Genomic DNA, 23,913 nt, shown 5'->3' with positions numbered 1-23,913 from the left:
TTCGGGTGCACGTGCCCCTTTGGATCACTACGTTTGTATCTTTAGGGTAAATACCCAGTAGTGCAATTGCTGGGTCATAGGACAGTTCTGTTTTCAACATTTTGAGGAACCTCCATGCTGTTTTCCAGAGTGGTTGCACCAGCTTGCATTTCCACCAACAGTGTAGGAGGGTTCCCCTTTCTCCGCATCCTCGCCAGCATCTGTCATTTCCTGACTTGTTGATTTTAACCATTCTGACTGGTGTGAGGTGATATCTCATTGTGGTTTTGATTTGTATTTCCCTGATGCCGAGTGATATGGAGCACTTTTTCATGTGTCTGTTGGCCATCTGGATGTCTTCTTTACAGAAACGTCTGTTCATGTCCTCTGCCCATTTCTTGATTGGATTATTTGTTCTTTGGGTGTTGAGTTTGTTAAGTTCTTTATAGATTTTGGACACTAGTCCTTTATCTGATATGTCGTTTGCAAATATCTTCTCCCATTCTGTCAGTTGTCTTTTGATTTTGTTAACTGTTTCCTTTGCTGTGCAAAAGCTTTTGATCTTGATGAAATCCCAATAGTTCATTTTTGCCTTTGCTTCCCTTGCCTTTGGCGATGTTCCTAGGAAGATGTTGCTGCGGCTGAGGTCGAAGAGGTTGCTGCCTGTGTTCTCATCAAGAATTTGGGTGGCGCAGTTGGTTGAGCGACTGCCTCCGGCTCAGGGCGTGATCCTGGAGTCCCGGGATCGAGTCCCACATCAGGCTCCCAGCTCCATGGGGAGTCTGCTTCGCTCTCTGACCTTCTCCTCGCTCATTCTCTCTCTCACTGTCTCTCTCTCTCAAATAAATAAAAAAAATAAATAAATGAAATCTTAAGAATTTTGATGGATTTCTTTCTCACATAGAGGTCCTTAATCCATTTTGAGTCTATTTTTGTGTGAGGTGTAAGGAAATGGTCCATTTTTGTGTGAGGTGTAAGGAAATGGTTTCATTTTTCTGCAGGTGGCTGTCCAATTTTCCCAACACCATTTATTAAAGAGGCTGTCTTTTTTCCATTGGACATTCTTTCCTGCTTTGTCAAAGATTAGTTGACCATAGAGTTGAGAGTCCATTTCTGGGCTCTCTATTCTGTTCCATTGATCTATGTGTCTGTTTTTGTGCCAGTACCATGCTGTCTTGATGATGACAGCTTTGTAATAGAGCTTGAAGTCCGGAATTGTGTGCCACCAACTTTGGCTTTCTTTTTCAATATCCATTTGGCTATTCGAGGTCTCCTCTGGTTCCATATAAATTTTAAAATTATTTGTTCCATTTCTTTGAAGAAGATGGGTGGTACTTTGATAGGAATTGCATTAAATGTGTAGATTGCTCTAGGTAGCATAGACATTTTCACAATATTTATTCTTCCAATCCAGGAGCATGGAACATTTTTCCATTTCTTTGTGTCTTCCTCAATTTCTTTCATGAGTACTTTATAGTTTTCTGAGTATAGATTCTTAGCATCTTTGGTTAGGTTTATTCCTAGGTATTTTATGGTTTGGGGTGCTATTGTAAATGGGATTGACTCCTTAATTTCTCTTTCTTCTGTTTTGTTGTTGGTGTAGAGAAATGCCACTGATTTCTGTGCATTGATCTTATATCCTGACACTTTACTGAATTCCTGTACAAGTTCTAGCAGTTTTGAAGTGGAGTCTTTTGGGTTTTCCACATAGAGTATCATATCATCTGCAAAGAGTGATAATTTGACGTCTTCTTTGCCGATTTGGATGCCTTTAATTTCCTTTTGTTGTCTGATTGCTGAGGCTAGGACTTCTAGTACTATGTTGAATAGTAGTGGTGATAATGGACATCCCTGCCGTGTTCCTGACCTTAGCGGAAAAGCTTTCAGTTTTTCTCCATTGAGAATGATATTCACGGTGGGTTTTTCATAGATGGCTTTGATGATATTGAGGTATGCGCCCTCTATCCCTACACTTTGAAGAGTTTTGATCAGGAAGGGATGCTGTACTTTGTCAAATGCTTTTTCAGCATCTATTGAGAGTATCACATAGTTCTTGTTCTTTCTTTTATTGATGTGTTCTATCACATTGACTGATTTGTGGATGTTGAACCAACCTTGCAGCCCTAGAATAAATCCCACTTGGTCGTGGTGAATAATCCTTTTAATGTACTGTTGAATCCTATTGGCTAGTATTTTGGTGAGAATTTTCGCATCTGTGTTCATCAAGGATATTGGTCTATAGCTCTCTTTTTTGATGGGATCCTTGTCTGGTTTTGGGATCAAGGTGATCCTGGCCTCATAAAATGAGTTTGGAAGTTTTCCTTCCATTTCTATTTTTTGGAACAGTTTCAGGAGAATAGGAATGAGTTCTTCTTTAAAAGTTTGGTAGAATTCCCCCGGGAAGCCGTCTGGCCCTGGGCTTTTGTTTGTTTGGAAATTTTTAATGACTGTTTCAATCTCCTTACTGGTTATGGGTCTGTTCAGGCTATTTCTTCCTAGTTCAATTTTGGTAGTTTATGTGCTTCTAGGAATGCATCCATTTCTCGCAGATTGTCAAATTTCTTGGCGTAGAGTTGCTCATAGTATGTTCTTATAATAGTTTGTATTTCTTTGGTGTTAGTTGTGATCTCTCCTCTTTCGTTCATGATTTTATTTATTTGGGTCCTTTCTCGTTTCTTTTTGATAAGTCTGGCCAGGGGGTTATCAATTTTATTAATTCTTTCAAAGAACCAGCTCCTAGTTTCGTTGATTTGTTCCATTGTTTTTTTGGTTTCTATTTCATTGATTTCTGCTCTGATCTTTATGATTTCTCTTCTCCTGCTGGGCTTAGGATTTCTTTCTTGTTCTTTCTCCAGCTCCTTTAGGTGTAGGGTTAGGTTGTGTACCTGAGACCTTTCTTGTTTCTTGAGAAAAGCTTGTACCGCTATATATTTTCCTCTCAGGACTGCCTTTGTTGTGTCCCACAGATTTTGAACCGTTGTATTTTCATTATCATTTGTTTCTATGATTTTTTTCAATTCTTCTTTAATTTCCCGGTTGACCCATTCATTCTTTAGAAGGATGCTGTTTAGTCTCCATGTTTTTGGGTTCTTTCCAAACTTCCTCTTGTGGTTGAGTTCTAGCTTCAGAGTATTGTGGTCTGAAAATATGCAGGGAATGATCCCAATCTTTTGATATCGGTTGAGTCCTGATTTAGGACCGAGGATGTGATCTATTCTGGAGAATGTTCCATGTGCACTAGAGAAGAATGTGTATTCTGTTGCTTTGGGATGAAATGTTCTGAATATATCTGGATGTCCATCTCATCCAGTGTATCATTTAAGGCCTTTATTTCCTTGTTGATCTTTTGCTTGGATGATCTGTCCATTACAGTGAGGGGAGTGTTGAAGTCCCCTACTATTATTGTATTATTGTTGATGTGTTTCTTTGATTTTGTTATTAATTGGTTTATATAGTTGGCTGCTCCCACATTGGGGGCATAGATATTTAAAATTGTTAGATCTTCTTGTTGGACAGACCCTTTGAATATGATATAGTGTCCTTCCTCATCTCTTATTATAGTCTTTGGCTTAAAATCTAATTGATCTGATATAATGATTTCCACTCCTGCTTTTTTCTGATGTCCATTATAATGGTAAATTCTTTTCCACCCCCTCACTTTAAATCTGGAGGTGTCTTCGGGCTTAAAATGAGTTTCTTGGAGGCAACATATAGATGGGTTTTGTTTTTTTATCCATTCTGATACCCTGTGTCTTTTGATTGGGGCATTTAGCCCATTAACATTCAGGGTAATTATTGAGAGATATGAACTTAGTGCCATTGTATTGCCTGTAAGGTGACTGTTACTGTATATTGTCTCTGTTCCTTTCTGATCTACCACTTGTAGGCTCTCTCTTTTCTTAGAGGACCCCTTTCAGTATTTCCTGTAGAGCTGGTTTGGTGTTTGCAAATTCTTTCAGTTTTTGTTTGTCCTGGAAGCTTTTAATCTCTCCTTCTATTTTCAATGATAGCCTAGCTGGATATAGTATTCTTGGCTGCATGTTTTTCTCGTTTAGTGCTCTGAAAATATCATGCCAGCTCTTCCTGCTCTGCCAGGTCTCTGTGGATAAGTCAGCTGCCAATCTAATACTTTTACCATTTTATGTTACAGATTTCTTTTCCCGGACTGCTTTCAGGATTTTCTCTTGGTCACTAAGGCTTGTAAATTTTACTATTAGGTGACGGGGTGTGGGCCTATTCTTATTGATTATGAGGGGCGTTCTCTGAACCTCCTGAATTTTGATGCTCGTTCTCTTTGCCATATTGGGGAAATTCTCCCCAATAATTCTCTCCAGTATACCTTCTGCTCCCCTCTCTCTTTCTTCTTCTTTTTCTGGAATCCCAATTATTCTAATGTTGTTTCGTCTTATGGTGTCACTTATCTCTCCAATTCTCCCCTCATGGTCCAGTAGCTGTTTGTCCCTCTTTTGCTCAGCTTCTTTATTCTCTGTCATTTGGTCTTCTATATCACTAATTCTTTCTTCTGCCTCATTTATCCTAGCAGTGAGAGCCTCCATTTTTTATTGCACCTCATTAATAGCTTTTTTTATTTCAACTTGGTTAGATTTTAGTTCTTTTATTTCTCCAGAAAGGGCTTTTATATCTCTGGAGAGGGTTTCTCTAATATCCTCCATGCCTTTTTCAAGCCCGGCTAGAACCTTGAGAATTGTCATTTTGAACTCTAGATCTGACATATTACCAATGTCTGTATTGATTAGGTCCCTAGCCTTCGGTACTGCCTCTGGTTCTTTTTTTTGTTGTGAATTTTTCTGCCTTGTCATTTTGTCCAGCTAAGAGTATATGAAGGAGCAAGTAAAATACTAAAAGGGTATACAATCCCAGGAAAATATGCTTTAACCAAATCAGAAGAGATCCCATCGTGAGGGGGGATTTTTCCCCCCTCACGATTGGGTGAGGGATCTCCCCTGATTGGGATCTCCTCTGATTGGAATCTCCCAATCTCTTCTGATTAGGATCTCTTCTGATTTGGGGATAAAAAGAGGTTAAAAAAGAACGAAAGAAAAAAAAAGAATTATAAAAAAGAGATTGAATTAAAAATTCAATCAAGAATTAAAAAAAGAATTAGAAAAAGAGATTGAAGAGATTGGGATCTCTTCTGATTTGGGAATAAAAAGAGGTTCAAAAATAAAGAAAGAAAAAAAAGAATTAAAAAAAGAAAATGAATGAAGAAAAGTATAAAAAAGAAAAAATATATATATTTATATATATTAGATAAACTAGTTAAAAAACGTTAAAAAAGAAAAGGGTAAAATTAAAAAAAGTTTTAGCAGAATAAGAGAAAAAAAAATGAAAAAGAAAAAAAATTAAATTAACTGCAAGACTAAAAAATCACTGGGAGAAAGTCATGAGTTCCATGGTTTGTTTTCTCCTCTTCTGGAATTCTGCGGCTCTCCTTGGTATTGAAACTGCACTCCTTGGTAGGTGAACTTGGTCTTGCCTGGATTTCTTGTTGATCTTCTGGGGGAGGGGCCTGGTGTAGTGATTCTCAAGTGTCTTTGCCCCAGGCGGAATTGCACCGCCGTTCCCAGGGGCCGGGCTGAGTGATCCGCTCGGCTTTGCTTTCAGGAGCTTTTGTTCCCTGAGCGCTTTCCGTAGAGTTCCGGAGGACGGGAATACAAATGGCGGCCTCCTGGTCTCCGCCCGGAGGAGCCGGGAGCCCGGGGCCTGCTCCCCAGTGCGCCCTCAGCGAACAGCTCCCAGTAACTCCCATCTGCCTGACCTCCGGCCGCGCTCCGAGCTCACCGAGCCTGCGACCGGTTCAAGGCAACACCGAGCTGTGAGCTTACTGTCGGCTCTATCTCTGCAGCCGGCTTTCCCGTTCCAATATCCGCAAGGTCTGCAACACTCAGACACCCCCGATCCTTCTGTGACCCTGCGGGACCTGAGGCCACGCCAACCCCACGTGGGCTTCACCCCGTTTTATCCTCTGGAGCGATGTCCCTCAGCAGAACAGACTTTTAAAAGTCCTGATTTTGTGCTCCGTTGCTCCGCCGCTTGCCGGGAGCCGGCCCCTCCCCCCGGGGTCTATCTTCCCGTCGCTTTGGATTCACTTCTCCGACAGTCCTACCTTTCAGAAAGTGGATGTTTTTCTGTTTCTAGAATTGCTGTTCTTCTTCTCTTCGATCTGCCGATGGATTTGCAGGTGTTTGCAATCTTTAGATAAGCTCTCTAGCTGATCTCCTGCTAGCTGAAGTAGTCTCAGCCTGCTACTTCTCTGCCATCTTGACTCCTCCCCCCTCTTATGCTAAATTTTTAAAATTTTTTCTCTTCCTCTATTAAAGTTTTTTAACTAGTTGATCTTAATAACTTTCATAAAAAAATTTTTGAACGTTCATTATTATAATATTTTATCCTTCATTGTATCTAACATTATTTCTTGTATACACATAGGGTTTTTTCTTCTAAAGAAATTTGGAATACAACTTCTTGTAAGAGATGAGAATATACCCTAAATCTAGCACAGGGCTTTGTTCTAGTCTCCAGCCTGAGCAAATTCTCTCCACTTTCTTTTTCTTTATTCTCTCAACGAACTTATCAACCCCTTTTTTAGAAATTTTTTTAAAAATTTTCATCTTTATAGTCGTATTCCATCCCTTCATCATGTTTACCCTTATTTTGTGTATGTGTATGTTTTTCATTCTTTAAAATTTTAGAAGGTTGTATCTTCTAAGAGACCAAAATACTCCCAAAATTAAGTGGGTGACTCTGTTCTATTCACCAGTCTAATATACATATTTCCTTTTTTATATTTTTTATTTTTTCTTTCTTTCTTTCTTTATTTCTTTTCCCCTGAACTTCTTTTTACCGCCCTTCTTCCCCCCACAATTTGGGGTCTCTCCTAATTCATTTAAAGCACATTTTCCTGGGCTCTTTGTCACCCTTTTAGTATTTTATCCTCTCCTTCATATATTCTTATCTGGATAAAATGACAAGGTGGAAAAACTCACCACAAAAAATGAACAAGAGGCAGTACCGACAGCTAGGGACCTAATCAATACGGACATTGGTAATATGTCAGATCTAGAGCTCAGAATAATGATTCTCAAGGTGTTAGCTGGGCTCGAAAAAGGCATGGAAGATATTTGAGAAACCCTGTCTGGAGAAATAAAAGCCCTTTATGGAGAAATAAAAGAACTAAAATCTAACCATGCTAAAATCAAAAAAGCTATTAATCAGGCGCAATCAAAAACGGAGGCTCTTACTGCTAGGATAAATGAGGCAGAAGAGAGAATTAGTGATATGGAAGACCAAATGAAAGAGAATAAAGAAGCTGAACAAAAGAGAGGCAAACAACTACTGAACCATGAGGGGAGAATCTGCGATATAAGTGATACCATAAGACAAAACAATTTTAGAAATAATTGGGATTCCAGAAGAAGAAGAAAGAGAGAGGGGAGCAGAAGGTATATTCGAGAGAATTATTGTAGAGAATTTCCCTAATATGGCAAAGGGAACACACATCAAAATCCAGGAGGTGCAGAGAACCCCTCTCAAAATCAGTAAGAACAGGTCCACACCCCGTCATCTAATAGTAAAATTTACAAGTCTTAGCGACAAAGAGGAAATCCTGAAAGCAGCCCGGGAAAAGAAGTCTGTAACATACAATGGTAAAAATATTAGATTGGCAGCAGACTTATCCACAGAGACCTGGCAGGCCAGAAAGAACTGGCATGATATATTCAGAGCACTAAATGATAAAAACATGCAGCCAAGAATACTACATCCAGCTAGGCTATCATTAAAAATAGAAGGAGAGATAAAAAGCTTCCAGGCAAACAAAAACTAAAAGAATTCGTAAACACCAAACCAGCTCTACAGGAAATATTGAAAGGAGTCCTCTAAGCAAAGAGAGATCCTAAAAATAGTAGACCAGAAAGGAACAGAGACAATACACAGTAATAGTCACCTTACAGGCAATATAATGGCACTAAATTCATGTCTCTCAATAGTTACCCTGAATGTAAATGGGCTAAATGCCCCAATCAAAAGACACAGGGTATCAGAATGGATAAAAAAACAAAACCCATCAATATGCTGTCTACAAGAAACTGATTTTAGACCCAAAGACACCTCCAGATTTAAAGTGAGGGCATGGAAAACAATTTACCAAGCAAATGGACATCAGAAGAAAACCAGGGTGGCAAACCTTGTATCAGATCAATTAGATTTTAAGCCAAAGACTATAATAAGAGATGAGGAAGGACACTATATCATACTCAAAGGGCCTGTCCAACAAGAGGATCTAACAATTTTAAATATCTATGCCCCTAACACGGGAGCAGCCAACTACATAAACCAGTTAATAACAAAATCAAAGAAACACATCAACAATAATACAATAATAGTAGGGGACTTTAACACTCCCTCACTGAAATGGACAGATCATCCAAGCAAAAGATCAACAAGGAAATAAAGGCCTTAAATGATGCACTGAACCAGATGGACATCACATATATTCAGAACATTCCATCCCAAAGCAACAGATACATATTCTTCTCTAGTGCACATGGAACATTCTCCAGAATAGATCACATCCTGGGTCACAGATCAGGTCTCAACTGGTACCAAAAGACTGGGATCATTCCCTGCATATTTTCAGGCCACAATGCTCTGAAGCTAGAACTCAATCACAAAAGGAAATCTGGAAAGAACCCAAATACATAGAGACTAAAGAGCATCCTTTAAAGAATGAATGGGTCAACCAGGAAATTAAAGAAGAATTGAAAAAATTCATGGAAAAAAAATGATAATGAAAACACAATGGTTCAAAATTGGGACACAGCAAAGGCAGTCCTGAGAGGAAAATATATAGCAATACAAGCCTTTCTCAAGAAACAGGAAAGGTCTCAAGTACACAACCTAACCCTACACCTAAAGGAGCTAGAGAAAGAACAACAAAGAAAGCTTAAACCCAGCAGGAGAAGAGAAATAATGAAGATCAGAGCAGAAATCAATGAAATAGAAACCAAAAAAAAAATAGAACAAATCAACGAAACTAGGAGCTGATTCTTTGAAAGAATTAATAAGATTAATAAACCCCTAGCCAGGCTGATCAAAAAGAAAAGAGAAAGCACCCGAATAAATAAAATCATGAATGAAAGAGGAGAGATCACAACCAACACCAAAGAAATAAAAACCATTATAAAAACATATTCTGAGCAACTATACGCCAGCAAATTTGACAATCTGGAAGAAATGGATGCATTCCTAGAGACATAGAAACTACCACAACTGAACCCGGAGGAAACAGAAAACCTGAACAGACCCAAAACCAGTAAGGAGACTGAAGTAGTCATCAAAAATCTTCCAACAAACAAGAGCCCAGGGCCAGACGGCTTCCCAGGGGAATTCTAACAAACATCTAAACAAGAATTAAATCCCATTCTCCTGAAACTGTTCCAAAAAATAGAAATGGAAGGAAAACTTCCAAACTCATTTTATGAGGCCAGCATCACCTTGATCCCAAAACCAGACAAGGATCCCATCAAAAAAGAGAGCTAAAGACCAATATCCTTGATGAACACAGATGAGAAAATTCTCACCAAAATACTAGCCGATAGGATTCAACAGTACATTAAAAGGATTATTCACCACGACCAAGTGGGATTTATTACAAGGCTGCAAGAGTGGTTCAACAACCGCAAATCAATCAATGTGATAGAACACATTAATAAAAGAAAGAACAAGAACCATATGATACTCTCAACAGATGCTGAAAAAGCATTTGACAAAGTACAGCATCCTTTCCTGATCAAAACTCTTCAAAGTGTAGGGATAGAGGGCACATACCTCAATATCATCAAAGCCATCTATGAAAAACCCACCGTGAATATCATTCTCAATGGGGGAAAAACTGAGAGCTTCTCTGCTAAGGTCAGGAAAACGGCAGGGATGTCCATTATCACCACTGTTTTCAACACAGTACTAGAAGTCCTAGACTCAGCAATCAGACAATAAAAAGAAAGACATCCAAATCGGCAAAGAAGTTGTCAAACTCTCCCTCTTTGCAGATGATATGATACCTTATGTGGAAAACCCAAAATACTGCATTCCCAAAACTGCTAGAACTTGTACAGGAATTCAGTAAAGTGTCAGGATATAAAATCAATGCACAGAAATCAACTGCATTTCTTTACACCAACAACAAAACAGAAGAAAGAGAAATTAAGGAGTCAATCCCATTTACAACTGCACCCAAAAATGTAAGATACCTAGGAATAAACCTAACCAAAGAGGCAAAGAATCTATACTTAGAAAACTAAAAAGTACTCATGAAAGAAATTAAAGAAGACACAAAATAATGGAAAAATGTTCCATGCTCATGGATTGGAAGAACAAATATTGTGAAAATGTCTATGCTATCTAAAGCAATCTACACATTTAGTGCAATCCCTATCAAAATCCCATCCATTTTTTTCAAAGAAATGGAACAAATAATCCTAAAATTTATACAGAACCAGAAAAGACCCTGAATAGCCACAGCAATGTTGAAAAAGAAAGCCAAAGTTGGTGGCACCACAATTCCAGACTTCAAGCTCTATTACAAAGCTGTCATCATCAAGACAGTATGATATTGGCACAAATACAGACACATAGATCGATGGAAAAGAATAGAGCGCCCAGAAATAGACCCTCACCTCTATGGTCAACTAATCTTCGACAAAGCAGGAAAGAATGTCTAGTGGAAAAAAGACAGTCTCTTCAACACATGGTGTTGGGAAATTGGATAGCCACATGCAGAAGAATGCAACTGGATCATTTCCTTATATCACACACAAAAATAGACTCAAAATGGATGAAAGACCTCAATGTGAGACAGGAATCCATCAAAATCCTTGAGGAGAACATAGGCAGCAACCTCTTCAACCTCAGCCACAGCAACTTCTTCCTAGAAACATTGCCAAAGGCAAGGGAAGGGCAAAAATGAACTCTGGGGACTTCATCAAGATCAAAAGCTTTTGCACAGCAAAGGAAACAGTCAACAAAACCAAAACACAACTGAGAAAATGGGAGAAGATATTTGCAAATGACATATCAGATAATGGGCTAGTAATCCAAACTCTATAAAGAACTTATCAAACTCAACAAATAATCCAATCAGGAAATGGGCAAAGGACATGAACAGACATTTCTGCGAAGACAGACAGATGGCCAACAAACACGAGAAAGTGCTCTACATCACTCAGCATTAGGGAAATACAAATCAAAACCACAATGAGATACCTCACACCAGTCAGAATGGCTAAAATTAACAAGTCAGGAAATGACAGATGCTGGCGAGGATGCAGAGAAAGGGGAACCCTCCTACAACATTGTTGGGAATGCAACCTGGTGCAACCACTCTGGAAAACAGCATGGAGGTTCCTCAAAAGTTGAAAATAGAGCTACCCTATGACCCAACAATTGCACTACTGGGTATTTACCTAAAGATACAAACGTAGTGATCCAAAGGGCCATGTGCACCTGAATGTTTATAGCAGCAATGTCCACAAAAGCCAAACTATGGAAAGAACCTAGATGTCCATCAACTGATGAATGGATAAAGAAGATGTGGTGTATATATATACAATGGAATACTATGCAGCCATCAAAAGAGACGAAATCCTGCCACTTGCGAGGACATGTATGGAACTAGAGGGTATTATGCTTAGCGAAATAAGTCAACTGGAGAAAGACAATTATCATATGATCTCCCTGATATGAGAAGTTGAGAGGCAACATGAGGGGTCTGGGTGTAGGAAAAGAATAAATGAAACAAGATGGGATCAGGAGGGAGACAAACCGTAAGACAAAACAAACTGAGGGTTGCCGGGGGGAGGGAGGTAGGGAGCGGGGTGGGGTTATGGACATTGGGGCAGATATGTGCTATGGTGAGTGCTGTGAAGTATGTAAACTTGGCAATTCACAGACCTGTACCCCTGGGGCTAATAATACATTATATGTTAATAAAAAAAATTTAAAAATTATTTTAAAAAATCATACACACCAGACTACTACTGATTATGTGAAAACTAAATCAGATACTAAGAACATCAGTCATTATGCAAAGGGAAAAAAAAGTGTAGGGTTCAGAACATAACCAATTTAGACCTATGCAACTTTGGAACCTGAGCACTAAAAATTAAAATAAAAGTAAGTAACAATAACTGAAACCTTAGAAAATGGATAATAAGTGGGTAAAACTTAAGACTGCCCAAGAAGATGACAGATGGATTCCTCTACAGCTATTAAAAACGTATAAAAACAATAAAGTAGAAAGGATGGTTTATAGATATTAAGATAATGCAGAGAAAAGAGGAGGTAAGCACCAGGAGCTAAAAGATGGAACTTCTTACGCTAGGACTGTCAACTTTGAGGAAAATACCCAGGTACTGATGAGACGATCATCTTAACAAAGGTGGGGGGGTTTCACTTAGGGGTGCCTGAGTGGCTCAGTTGGTTAAGCATCTGACTCTTGGCTTCAGCTCGGCTCATAATCTCAGGGTCCTGAGATCAAGCCCCATGCCAGCTCGATGCTCAGCCTTGAGTCTGCTGATCCCTCTCTACTTCTCCCCCAGCATGCTCGCACAAGTAAGGTCTCTGCCTCTCTCTCTCTTCCTCCCTCTGGAATAAACAAAATCTCAAGGAAAAAAAAAAAGTTTCCCTTAAAACCTAAAAGAACTCCTGTTTACCCATCAGCCAAAATGAGAGCCTTTCCCGTTCTTACTGAAATTATAATTCTACACTCTTTATCACAGCTCCTTTTACCTAGAAATTAAACTAACACAACTTTCCCATTGTCCTGACATCACTCTTCTATTTACCATTTTTTTAAGATTTATTTATTTATTTGAGAGGGAGAGCATGCATACAAGCACGTGTGCAAGTAGGGGAAGGGGCAGAGGTAAAACTCTTCAAGCCGACTCCTTGCTGAGTGCAGAGCCTCACCTGGGACTGGATCCCACAACCCATGAGATAATAACCAGAGGAGAAACCAACAGTCGGACACTCAACCAACTGAGCCACCCAGATGCTCCCATTTACCAATCACTTATGAGTTAACTACACGGTGTCATAAAAATATGTTGTAGCCAAAGTGACTATGTAATGCACCACAATGAAACACTTATTAAGTTTTAAAAAGTTGCAACCTGATTATTATGCCAATGTCTGAATCACACAAAATACTATTTGTTTATGCATAGGTAAATATGTATAAAACTATGTATTACAGGGATACATATAATTTCAGAATATGGAGTTTGGGAGGAGAGGGAAATGATAAGGAGGTGACAAAACTCAATTTTATCTGTAATGTTCTATTAGAAAGCACACTCTAAAGCAAAAAATGCCAAAATGATAACATTCTATACATAAGTTCGTGGATCCCTGCTCTATACAGTCTTTGAAAATATTTTTTTAAGTCATATAAAGATGAAATAACAGTGCAAAGGAACAATGAAATGAACAGTCTGTCAGAAAACAAATTTAGTGTCCATGAAGGTTTTTTTCAATAAGCTACAAAAATTATTTGACTTTTCTATCCATCTTCCAGCTCAACTGGAATGCTCTTCAGTACAGCTATCTGAAATAACAACAGGGGTGTGAGTGTTTTAGAGGAAGCCAAGTTAGTTCTACAATCCACTCCATAGTCTTACGTATACAAAATAACCTAAGTACCTTAATGTAACAGTACATTAAGCATAAAAGGCTTATTTTCAAGGAGACAGTGAATTATAAATTCTAACTCTTCCTTAAATATTCATATACACAGCTGAAAGTAATAAAGCCAACTTTTTGTCTATCACTATTGATTGCCTGTGGTTAATTTTTTCAATAAAAATTTTACTTTAGGGGGCGCCTGGGTGGCTCAGTGGGTTAAGCCGCTGCCTTCGGCTCAGGTCATGATCTCAGGGTCCTGGGATCGAGTCCCGCATCGGGCTCTCTGCTCAGCAGGGAGCCTGCTTCCTCCTCTCTCTCTGCCTGCCTCTCTGCCTACTTGTGATCTCTGTCAAATAAATAAATAAAATCTTTAAAAAAAAAAAAAATTTTACTTTAGTATAATTTTAGGTTTACGGAAGAGTTTACAAAGGCACAGAGTTCCCATATGCCCCTTCCTCTGTTCCCCTAATGTCATATCTTGCATAACCATATTACAGTCGTCAAAACTAAGAAATTAACACTAATATATCACTACTACTAACTAAACCATTGACTTTATAAAGAACTCATCAGTTTTTTCATTAATATCTATTTTTTTGTTCCAGAATCCAATCCAGGATACCACAATGCATTTGAACATCATGTCTCCTTAGGCTCCTCTAGCCAACACCGGTATCTCAATCTTCCCTTGGGTTTGATGACCTTGAAATTTTTTTTCAGCCCTGGTCAAGTATTTTGTAGAGTGTCTCAGATTCGGGTTTGTCTTACTGTTTTTCTCACGCTTAGACTGAGATTATGGTCTTGGGGGTAAGAATAAATACCACAGAGATGAAGGAGATACAGGATATCAACCTAATATATCACTGCTTATGTCAGCTTTGATCACTTGATTATGGTAGTACATGTCAGCTTTCTCCACTGTAAAGTTACTATTTTCCTCTTCCATCTATTTTTTAGTCCAGCCCATTCCTGAGCGATGCTTTTGAGGGGAGGGGAGGAGAGGAGATGAAGGGTAAGGGAGTATCTACAAATATTTGAAGTAATTCTGTGAGATTTCTCCCTTCTCCCATTTATTAATTCAACCATTTATCTTTATCAACCATTTATCTGAACTTATATATATTTATGCTTCACTTTGGGTAATAATCAAATACTAGGCTATTTTATTGCTTAAACTGTTCCAGTTCTGGACACTGGAAGCTCTTTTAGATTGGCCCCTATGCTGTTTTGACATGAGCCATCATTCTGTGGGGTTTTTTGAGCACCTCCTTACGTTCTGGTACTATGAGAAGCTCCAGAGTCCATCATGTATTTTCCTTAGCACAGCCCTAGAACAGTTATTTGTCTAAGGTGCCTTCCTTCCTTATATTGGAGAATAATATTTAAAAACCAAACTCCAGACACCGGGTATAGTCATTGCTACTGGTGTGTCACTGTTTCTAGGCTATCTCAGTGGACAGCTGAGAAATACATGTATGTGTATTAACGCAAGTATTAATACACAAATTTATAAATATATCGTTATATATTAGTACATATTTTAAACTAAACATGAGTTCATACTGCTGTCTCCAATTCTAATTTGGTACCTGGTAGTTACTTTTTATTCCCAGATTATGCTTCCCTCTATTATCTAGTATTCTCAAACTGCGTCCTCTGTTCTCAGGCAATTCATTAAAGTCAAGGCCTAATATTAGTTGTACTGAAACAGGAAAGTAACATGTATTTCAAAATGGAGTCCTGTGATAGGTCATCTTCACTACTGAGAACACAATTAAGAGAACTATATAAAAACTTTTAACTTATTTTTTTTTTAACTAATGTTCTATTATTTCAGTATGTTATCTCTGAAAAGACACTTTCCTTTTAAAGAAAGAGAGAGAGAAATAAAATGAGAGGTCAATGCAATGGCTTCCTATATACTATCAATATACCATTTTAAGAATAAAAAAAAAAAAAAAAACAGAGAAATTATGTGGCTTGACCTATAGCATACCACCAGGAAAGGACAGAGCTGGAACTTGACTGTGTTTTGATCCATTTATTCTACTCCAGTTTCCAAGGAATCTGCATTACACTCCATTTTAGGTTATAAGAAATAAGTCGGTTTATAAAACAAGAAGTAAAAAATGAAAGTGACCTTCTCCTATAAGTTCAAGTCCCTATTACAGTTTTTCTTAGTTGTTTCAAGAGATAAAATATAGTTAGGTAAGTGCAGTTAGTTCACTTCTGATATCTATTAGTATCACAGTATGAGTTCATATTTAAAGGTAAAACCATAATTAAAATAAACACAAATTATTCAGAGAACAAATGTTTACTAAATATCCACATTATGCAGGTGGCTATTACTACGTAAGATGAACAAAAAAATGAGACACATTCTAGCCTTCCCAGAAGAACTCATAATTATAATCTAATGAGGCCAGTGATATAGCTAGAAATAAGAAAACTAATATAGGAAACAAGACAATTATAAGTGAAGTAGAAATATATAGGTATTCTTTATATTTTTCCTTCTCTAAACTACTGAGAACTTTGTTTGCAAATGATTTAAGAATCTTGATTGTTTTCTGGCAGAGGTGACAGAATATTTACTAAAAAAGGAATGTTTGGTGGTTAATGAGTAAACTGTTACTTTGATAAATACATATTGCAACGCTGAAACTTAACAGAGGAATCTAAGATATCTGTGAAGAGTCTGCAAAAGTAACAATATACAATTAGACTTGAGTCAACTACCCTGGATTGCAGTTCAAATTCTAGATCTTCTTGGCTGTCAACACCAGATAAACCACGTAACCTCTCATCTATATGTTTCCATATTTAAAGTGGAGTTATCATCTGCCCTACTTACAAGACTTGTAGGTTCAAATGAGAATGTACACAGCAAAACTATTTTGTAAATAAAAGAGTGCTACCCAAATGCAAAGTACCATTTATTTTTCTAAAAAGAGAGATAGATAGATATATACATACACATATAAACACACATACCTACAGTGTAGTATTATTACCCACCAAGATAAAGATACCACGTAGATGTGGAGTAAAAAATTTACCTTTTTTAGGTATACAAATACATGTATAAAATATACGTATTTCTTTTTTTTTTTTTTAAGATTTTATTTATTTATTTGACAGGGCGAGATCACAAGCAGGCAGAGAGGCAGGCAGAGAGAGAGGAGGAAGCAGGCTCCCTGCTGAGCAGAGAGCCCGATGTGGGCCTCAATCCCAGGACCCTGAGATCATGACCTGAGCCGAAGGCAGCGGCTTAACCACTGAGCCACCCAGGCGCACAAATATACGTATTTCTTAATGATTAAATCCTATGAACTAACAGCCAGAAATTTAAGTGAGAGTACTTACCTTAACAAAATTATCAGGAAACATTCCTCTTCTCCCATTTAATTCTCCTTCTAGCCATCCTTCCTCTTGCAGTTTTTTCACATTCCTGATGATTTCACCAACTCGAATAGTTAATTCATCATCATGCACAGCATCATAGTCATACTCCACAATATAGTCAACTAAAAAAAGAAAAATAAATGTCTAAAACTTAATTCATGAAATAAAATTAACCATTATTAATAAACTTAAAACTAAGAAGCCTGTTTAACAACAATATTACAAAGACATTATCAAGGTTTACTTTGATGATTTTAAGTATTTGGCTACATTTGCAAATTTCTTGACTGCCTTAGTATAAAACACAGTACAAATTTTCAGTAGAAGCCTCAATACAATATATAATTCATGTCATCAGTAATTCTTATGGTCAGATGTATATATTGTTATTGACGAATAATCTCTATAGTGGTCCCTAGGATCCCCATCTCTTGATATTCATGGCTTTGTGCAACTCCCTCTCCTTCACAGGGGACATGACTTATGACTGACTTTCAACAGACTATGACAAAGAAGATACACTGTATATGACTATATAACATTATAATGTCCATCTGCTCGGAAATCTCACAAAATAACTGTGAGATAATAAAACGTGTGTTGTTTTAAGCTGCTAAGCTTATGGCAATATTATTACTACATAAGAGAAAACGAATACACCCTGAAGTAAAGATTAGTAAGGATCTATTTCACCACCTTTAAGTACAGAATTTTAGATTATAGGATATCATATATGCATACTATTAATATTTTACAGGGCTCAATACAAGAAAAGCAGTAACATCCTATTCAAGATGGGAGACTAGCCATCCATGGCAGACTAGCCTTACCTCCAATTCATCTTCTCTTTCTCCTATAATTTTTAAAGAACACACACACATGCACACACACACATGCGCGCGCGCGCACACACACACACACAGCTATAACCAAAATAAAGGGAAAAAAATTATGGGCACCCATTGTTGATTACCAAACCAACAGCCATTCCTACACAGACTCCCCACCTCCTTCTTCCTTTCTTATTGAACCCTGATTTTGTTCAGGTATTTTGAAATCATGTACTTTTACAAATGTGACTTTCCTCATTCCGAAAGAGAGTTAAATCTTTTCTAGTCCATACCTGGGCTTTTCAAATAATGATGTATAATCGTGTCATCTTGTTGACTTGCAGAAGTCATCTTATTCAATCTTGCTTAAAAGTATACTCTGAAAAGGCCCTGGGTATCTAATGCTGCTGGTCAAAGAGGAAATGATCTAAATACAATTTATTTACTAAACACAATTTATTTATAATAATTTCACACACACAAACACACATGCACACATACATGCATGCACAGACTGGCTTTCAAATACACATGTGATGGATGGGTTCTACCAAAAGATACGAGCAAGGTTTCAGGGAAAGTTTTATCCAATCTTAAAAACCAAACAGAAGGGAAAAAAATGTCTTCCTATAGACCTTAGATATTCCTCTGTAAGACTGTAATGCCCCAAACTGCTATAACTATTTAAGACAAGAAAAAGATGAAGAGATTGTCTCAATCCCTTCTTAAGACAAGAAAAAGATTACAATGGAAAAGAAGAAAAATGAAAATGACCTAGATCTTTGCTAGATTCATCAAACTGCTATATTAAGCAATCCCTGAGTTACAATGCTATTAGTTTTCTTGTTATAGAAGTAGTTTTTTCTTAACTTTTTTTTTTTAAAGATTTATTTATTTTAGAGAGAGAGAGAAAACACACACATGAGCAGGAGGGTCAGAGAGAGAGGGAGAGAGAATGTGAAGCAGACTCCACACTGAGCACAGAGCCCAATTTGGGGCTCGATCTCACAACCCTAAGATCAGGACCTGAGCTGAAACCAGAGTCAGACACCTAACTGACTACACCGCCCCAGTTTTTTTCTTAACTTTTAAGTAATTTTTAGACAGAATTTCTACATATGGCTGAAAATCCCTACCTAAGAAGAAAGCCAAAACCAAAATTTTCCAGTTTATGAAAATGGATCTATAACTAATAAAGCCAGGAATAGAAAGCCCAGAGAATTTCAGGAAACTGTAAGATACCAAATTGCTCTGCAGAATCCCACAGAAGCTAGAAATTCAAAAAAGGAGGGCTTATGGGAAATGCAAAACTGAAAATAGGGGAATTATCTTTACATGGAAGAGCAAACACTTACTATCAACCACAATAGTTCCAAGACAATAAAGCTAAATAGACAGGCATTTTTCTCTGACCGCCAAAAATTAAAGGGTTAATCTCTACCCCACCCTCAGACTACTCTCCCCCCCCCGCCACACACACACACAGTTTGTGGAAACTAGTGAAGCTCCTATGGATGAGTGTTGGTTTCTTAGAGAAATGACTACTGATTTCCAGAATTTAGAGGTTTCCACACCAATGTGCAGCTCCCCGCCTGATAAGTGTAAAATAAAACACTAAGTCCTACCTATATAGTGTCCCCAGCTTACTATTCATTCATAAATATGAATAGACTATCATAAATAAACCATAATAAAATGAAAAATTACTCCTGGATGAAACATACACCCACCTTCCCCCTTATACCATCCAAAACAAATGAGTCCTAAAGCCATTTAGGTATAGAAGAGCACAGAGGGAGAAAGGGTGAAGAAGTTGGAGGCGGGGGGGGGGGGGTGTCTGATGTAAGAAGTTAAAGACCAAGAAGAGTAAAAGAGGTATTCAAAATTGGGATGGGGGTAAAGGCAGGAGTCCAGCTATCAGAGTCAGAACACATCCACATATGGGGGTTTCTCTAGCACATCATATCAGCACTCTAAAGCAAGGTGAGGAGGACATCCATGTAGGGGCAACCTGACATGGTGTATCAGACCCCAAGCACAGTGGAGAGGGCATCCAAGCTGAGGGGTAGCTTGCTAAAAAATATCAAAGGCCAAATGTGTTGGGGGTGGGTGGCAGATTTCCATGAAGTTATAGAAGGGTAAAGGCAACCTAAAATGAGGACTAATAGCTCAAAGAAAAGGTGAAGAGTAACAGCTGAGATGGAAGACTAGCTACATCCAGGGGATTGATCAAATAAGTAAAAATACTAAGGATAATGGAAGCCAAATTTCACTGTGTCAGAGAAGGGAGTTGCACACAAAGGAGAAAAAGCTAGATTCAATAATGTGATACTAAATGAGAAGTATCACCATGAACTAACAGTTTTCAATACATAATATACACACACATACCAGCTCTGTCCACTGAAAGGGCCTGAAACTAGCAACACTCTAATGGCAATCAGCAAACCTAATGCTGAGATCTTAAAAACACCACTTTCTACTAAAAGAACTAGGAATCCCTTGGAAGACAGGCAATTCCACCACTAAGGCAGGAAAAGTACAAGATAAGCCTGGGACACAATAATGTGCCACAAAGCAAGGAAGTTAAAAAAAGATAAGGTGATGGCAAAGGACAGAAAGAAGTGATACAAAAAGGCTCCTACTATCCAAATCAGGACAATTTGAGCATCAAAATGAACAATGAGAGTAAAAGAATATATATATATCTCACTGAATAATGTAAGAAATCATGACTCCATGCATGTACAAATAAATGTTATTTTTTTAATTATATAGTTGGATTGTGATTAAGCATAAGACCTGGCTTGTAGAAAATACACACTAAAATATTCAGGAGTGAGGTGCCACCTGGGTGGCTCAGTAGGTTAAGCTTCTGCCTTTGGCTCGGGTCATGATCTCAGGGTCCTGGGATCAAGCACTGCATTGGGTTCTCTGCTCAGCAGAGAGCCTGCTTCCCCCTCTCACTTCCCCCTCTCTCTCTGCCTGCCTCTCTGCCTACTTGTGATCTCTCTCTCTCTCTCTCTGTCAAATAAATTTTAAAAATCTTTAAAAATAAATGAATGAATGAACCAATGAATGCATAAATAAATAAAATATTCAGGAAAAAAATTATCAGTCAGGAAAAATGTCTTTGTATTGTACTTCTGTACTTATTTCTACAATTTACTACTTCAAAATAAACATTGTAACTATGTACAAATTTGTATTCTCAAGAGATACAATAAAGTTCATAAAATCAGAACAGAATGCTATAAAAAAAGAGAGAGAGAGAGAAAATAAGAAGGGTTGAGAAACCTGTATTTTCCAGTATGCCTAGGTGGCTCAGTCAGTTAAGCATCTGCCTTCCCCTTGGGTTATGATCCAGGGTCCTGGGATGCAGCCCTGCATCAGGCTCTCCCTCATGAGGGGCCTTCTTCTCCCCTCCCCTGCTGCTCCCCCTGCTTATACCCTCTCTCTCTCCCCCACCCCATCAAGTAAATAAATAATTAAAATCTTTTTTAAAAATCTGTCTCTTCCAACATGTCTCATTAACTTTTTTTTTTTCTTTTGGAGAGGTGGAGACAAATCCAGGAAATTTTTCCAGAAAAAGTAAAGCAAAAAGACATAAAGGAAATATAAAAGAAAGATAATCAATCCAGACAACTCAAAATCCAATTAAAAGTTCTAGAAAAAGGAGATAGAGAAAATAGAGAATTGACAAATAACACAAGAAAATACTCCAAAGCTAAATGAAACAATTTTCAAATGCAAAGAGGTCTATGAAAATCTATGAAAGAAGTCTATGAAAAGTATAAAAACAAAGAAGTAAGTACTCACATCTAGATGAAATTTAACAAAGATAAATACTTCTCTCAAAGCTCTCTGAAAAGAAACAGAGTTCATCTACAATAGAGAGAATCACCAAAAGACTTCTCATCTAGGACACCAGATTCTACTGGAGAAAGAAAAAGGCAAGGCCACTTAAGTATTAAAGGAAAATGAATTCCACACTCAGCCAAATCAGCAGGCTAGTACAGGGTGTAACATTTTCACACAGGCAAGGAAACGGAAATTAACTCCTACATATGACCTTACATATTACCCAGTAAAATAAAAAATATGAAACAAAAGAGAAGACATGAAATGCAAGAAATAGTGGAGCCAATCTCAGAGAGTAAGTAAAGTGCTAAAATGGCAACTGTGCAACAAATCTAAGGAACAGTGTAGAGTAAGCAGGAGACAAAAAGTTCTAGAAGGTATTTGGGGGCAAGGAATGAGGAATAGACTGTTCTTTAATCAACTTTAGATTTTTAAAAGCTAATAATACATGTGGTAATCACTAACATAGTAAGAGTATAAAATGCCAAACAAAAAATACTGGACTTGCAGTTTCAGCTCCAATATGTGAAAAAATTAGAAGCTGTCACTCCCTACAACAAGAAAAAAGCTAAACTGAAAGTCACTGAATTTCCCTGGACCCATCAGAAAAATGAAGATACAAGGCAAACTGCCAGCTCAAGATACAGAGATAGACATATCCAGGATATCAAAGCCAAGAACTACTACATCACCTCAAATACAAACAAGTGGAACCATTCCCGGGGCTGTCGTAACAATCACAAACTTAAAGCAGGAAAACTTTATTCTTTCACTCTATAATTCTGAAGGCCAGAGTAGAAAATCAAAGTATCAGCAGGACTGGGTCCTCCTGAAGGCTCACAGAAAGAACTGCTTCATATTCTGCCTTGGCTTCTGGAGGCTGCCAGAAATCTCTGGCATTCCTTAGTTTGCATAATTCCAACCTCTGCCTCCATCTGCACATGACCTTGCCCTTCTGTGTGTCTCAATTCTCCCTCCCCTTACTCTTTTTTTTTTTTTTTTTAAGATTTTACTTATTTGTCAGAGAGAGAGAGCAAAAGCAAGGACAGCTGGAGGCAGAATAGGCAGAGGGAGAAGCAGGCTTCCTGCTGAGCAAGGAGCCCAATGTGGGACTGGATCCCAGGGCTCCCAGATCAAGACCTAAGCGGAAGGCAGAGGAGCCACCCAGGAATCCCTCTCTCCCCTTACTCTCAGTAAGAATACCGCTCACTGGATTTGTGGTCAGTCCTAAATCCAGGACAGTATTATCTCTTAAGATGCTTGGTTACGGGGCGCCTGGGTGGCTCAGTGGGTTAAAGCCTCTGCCTTCAGCTCAGGTCATGATCCCAGGGTCCTGGATCAAGCCCCACACTGGGCTCTCTGCTCAGCAGGGAGCCTGCTCCTGCCTCTCTCTCTGCCTGCCTCTCTGCCTACTTGTGATCTCTGTCTATCAAATAAATAACAAATAAAATCTTTAGAAAAAAAAAAAAGATGTTTGGCTAATATGCAAAGACTTCATTTCCAAATAGCACCAAATTCATCTATACCAAGGCTTAGAACTTGAACATATCATTTCGGTGGCAGAAAGTTAAGCCACTGCAAACACCTGAATGGTACTTTTGATGAACTACTAGAGGCTGAACGTGGAATAGCATCACAGTAGGAAACTTCTGGGAACCACAGTCTCAGGAGAGTCACCCACTGTTATGGTTTTATTTCCAGGAACCCCACAAGATTCTCAGAGTTAAGAACCCATAAAAATCTCCTTGTGCTTCTCAAAAGGAGAGGGTAAAAGAAGTCACCCTAAAGTAAGGAGAAACCAGAGCATTCACCATAACAAAGAATCTCCACAGAAAAGACTTTACCAGGCCATGTCCCATATGCGGTAAGGTATGGGATTCTCTGATTCCAGTCACCACTTCCCCTTCTCTCAGACTAGTCAAGATTACAGTCCCATAACACAAACCCTCTAAAAGTTTGAGATTTAATTATAAGATTATAGGAGGCTTCCGCTCTCCTACACCTTTCCACCACACAAGTGAGGTTCCAGTATAATAAAAGCTAATCACTGCTAAAAAAGTTTTGCATGGTATAGATTCCATCTGAGGAAGAGTTCTTAGGAAAACCCAAAGGCAGCCAGGAAGACAAAAAAGGA

General features: G+C 38.2%; 1 protein-coding gene across 1 annotated transcript in view; it reads right to left on the bottom strand.

The window, feature by feature from the left end:
* LOC122908966 (CD2 associated protein) overlaps window positions 1–23,913 on the bottom strand; it is a 143,230-nt gene that overhangs the window by 99,837 nt on the left and 19,480 nt on the right. Inside the window, exon 2 of the mRNA XM_044252418.1 lies at window positions 17,050–17,210. Coding sequence (XP_044108353.1) covers window positions 17,050–17,210 — 161 coding nt within the window. The remainder of the gene's footprint in view (window positions 1–17,049; window positions 17,211–23,913) is intronic.

Source organism: Neovison vison, chromosome 1, assembly GCF_020171115.1.
Source record: "Neovison vison isolate M4711 chromosome 1, ASM_NN_V1, whole genome shotgun sequence".
NCBI lineage: Eukaryota > Metazoa > Chordata > Mammalia > Carnivora > Mustelidae > Neogale > Neogale vison.
Note: the sequence above shows the minus strand (reverse complement) of the source record. Positions and strands in the feature narration are given on the sequence as shown.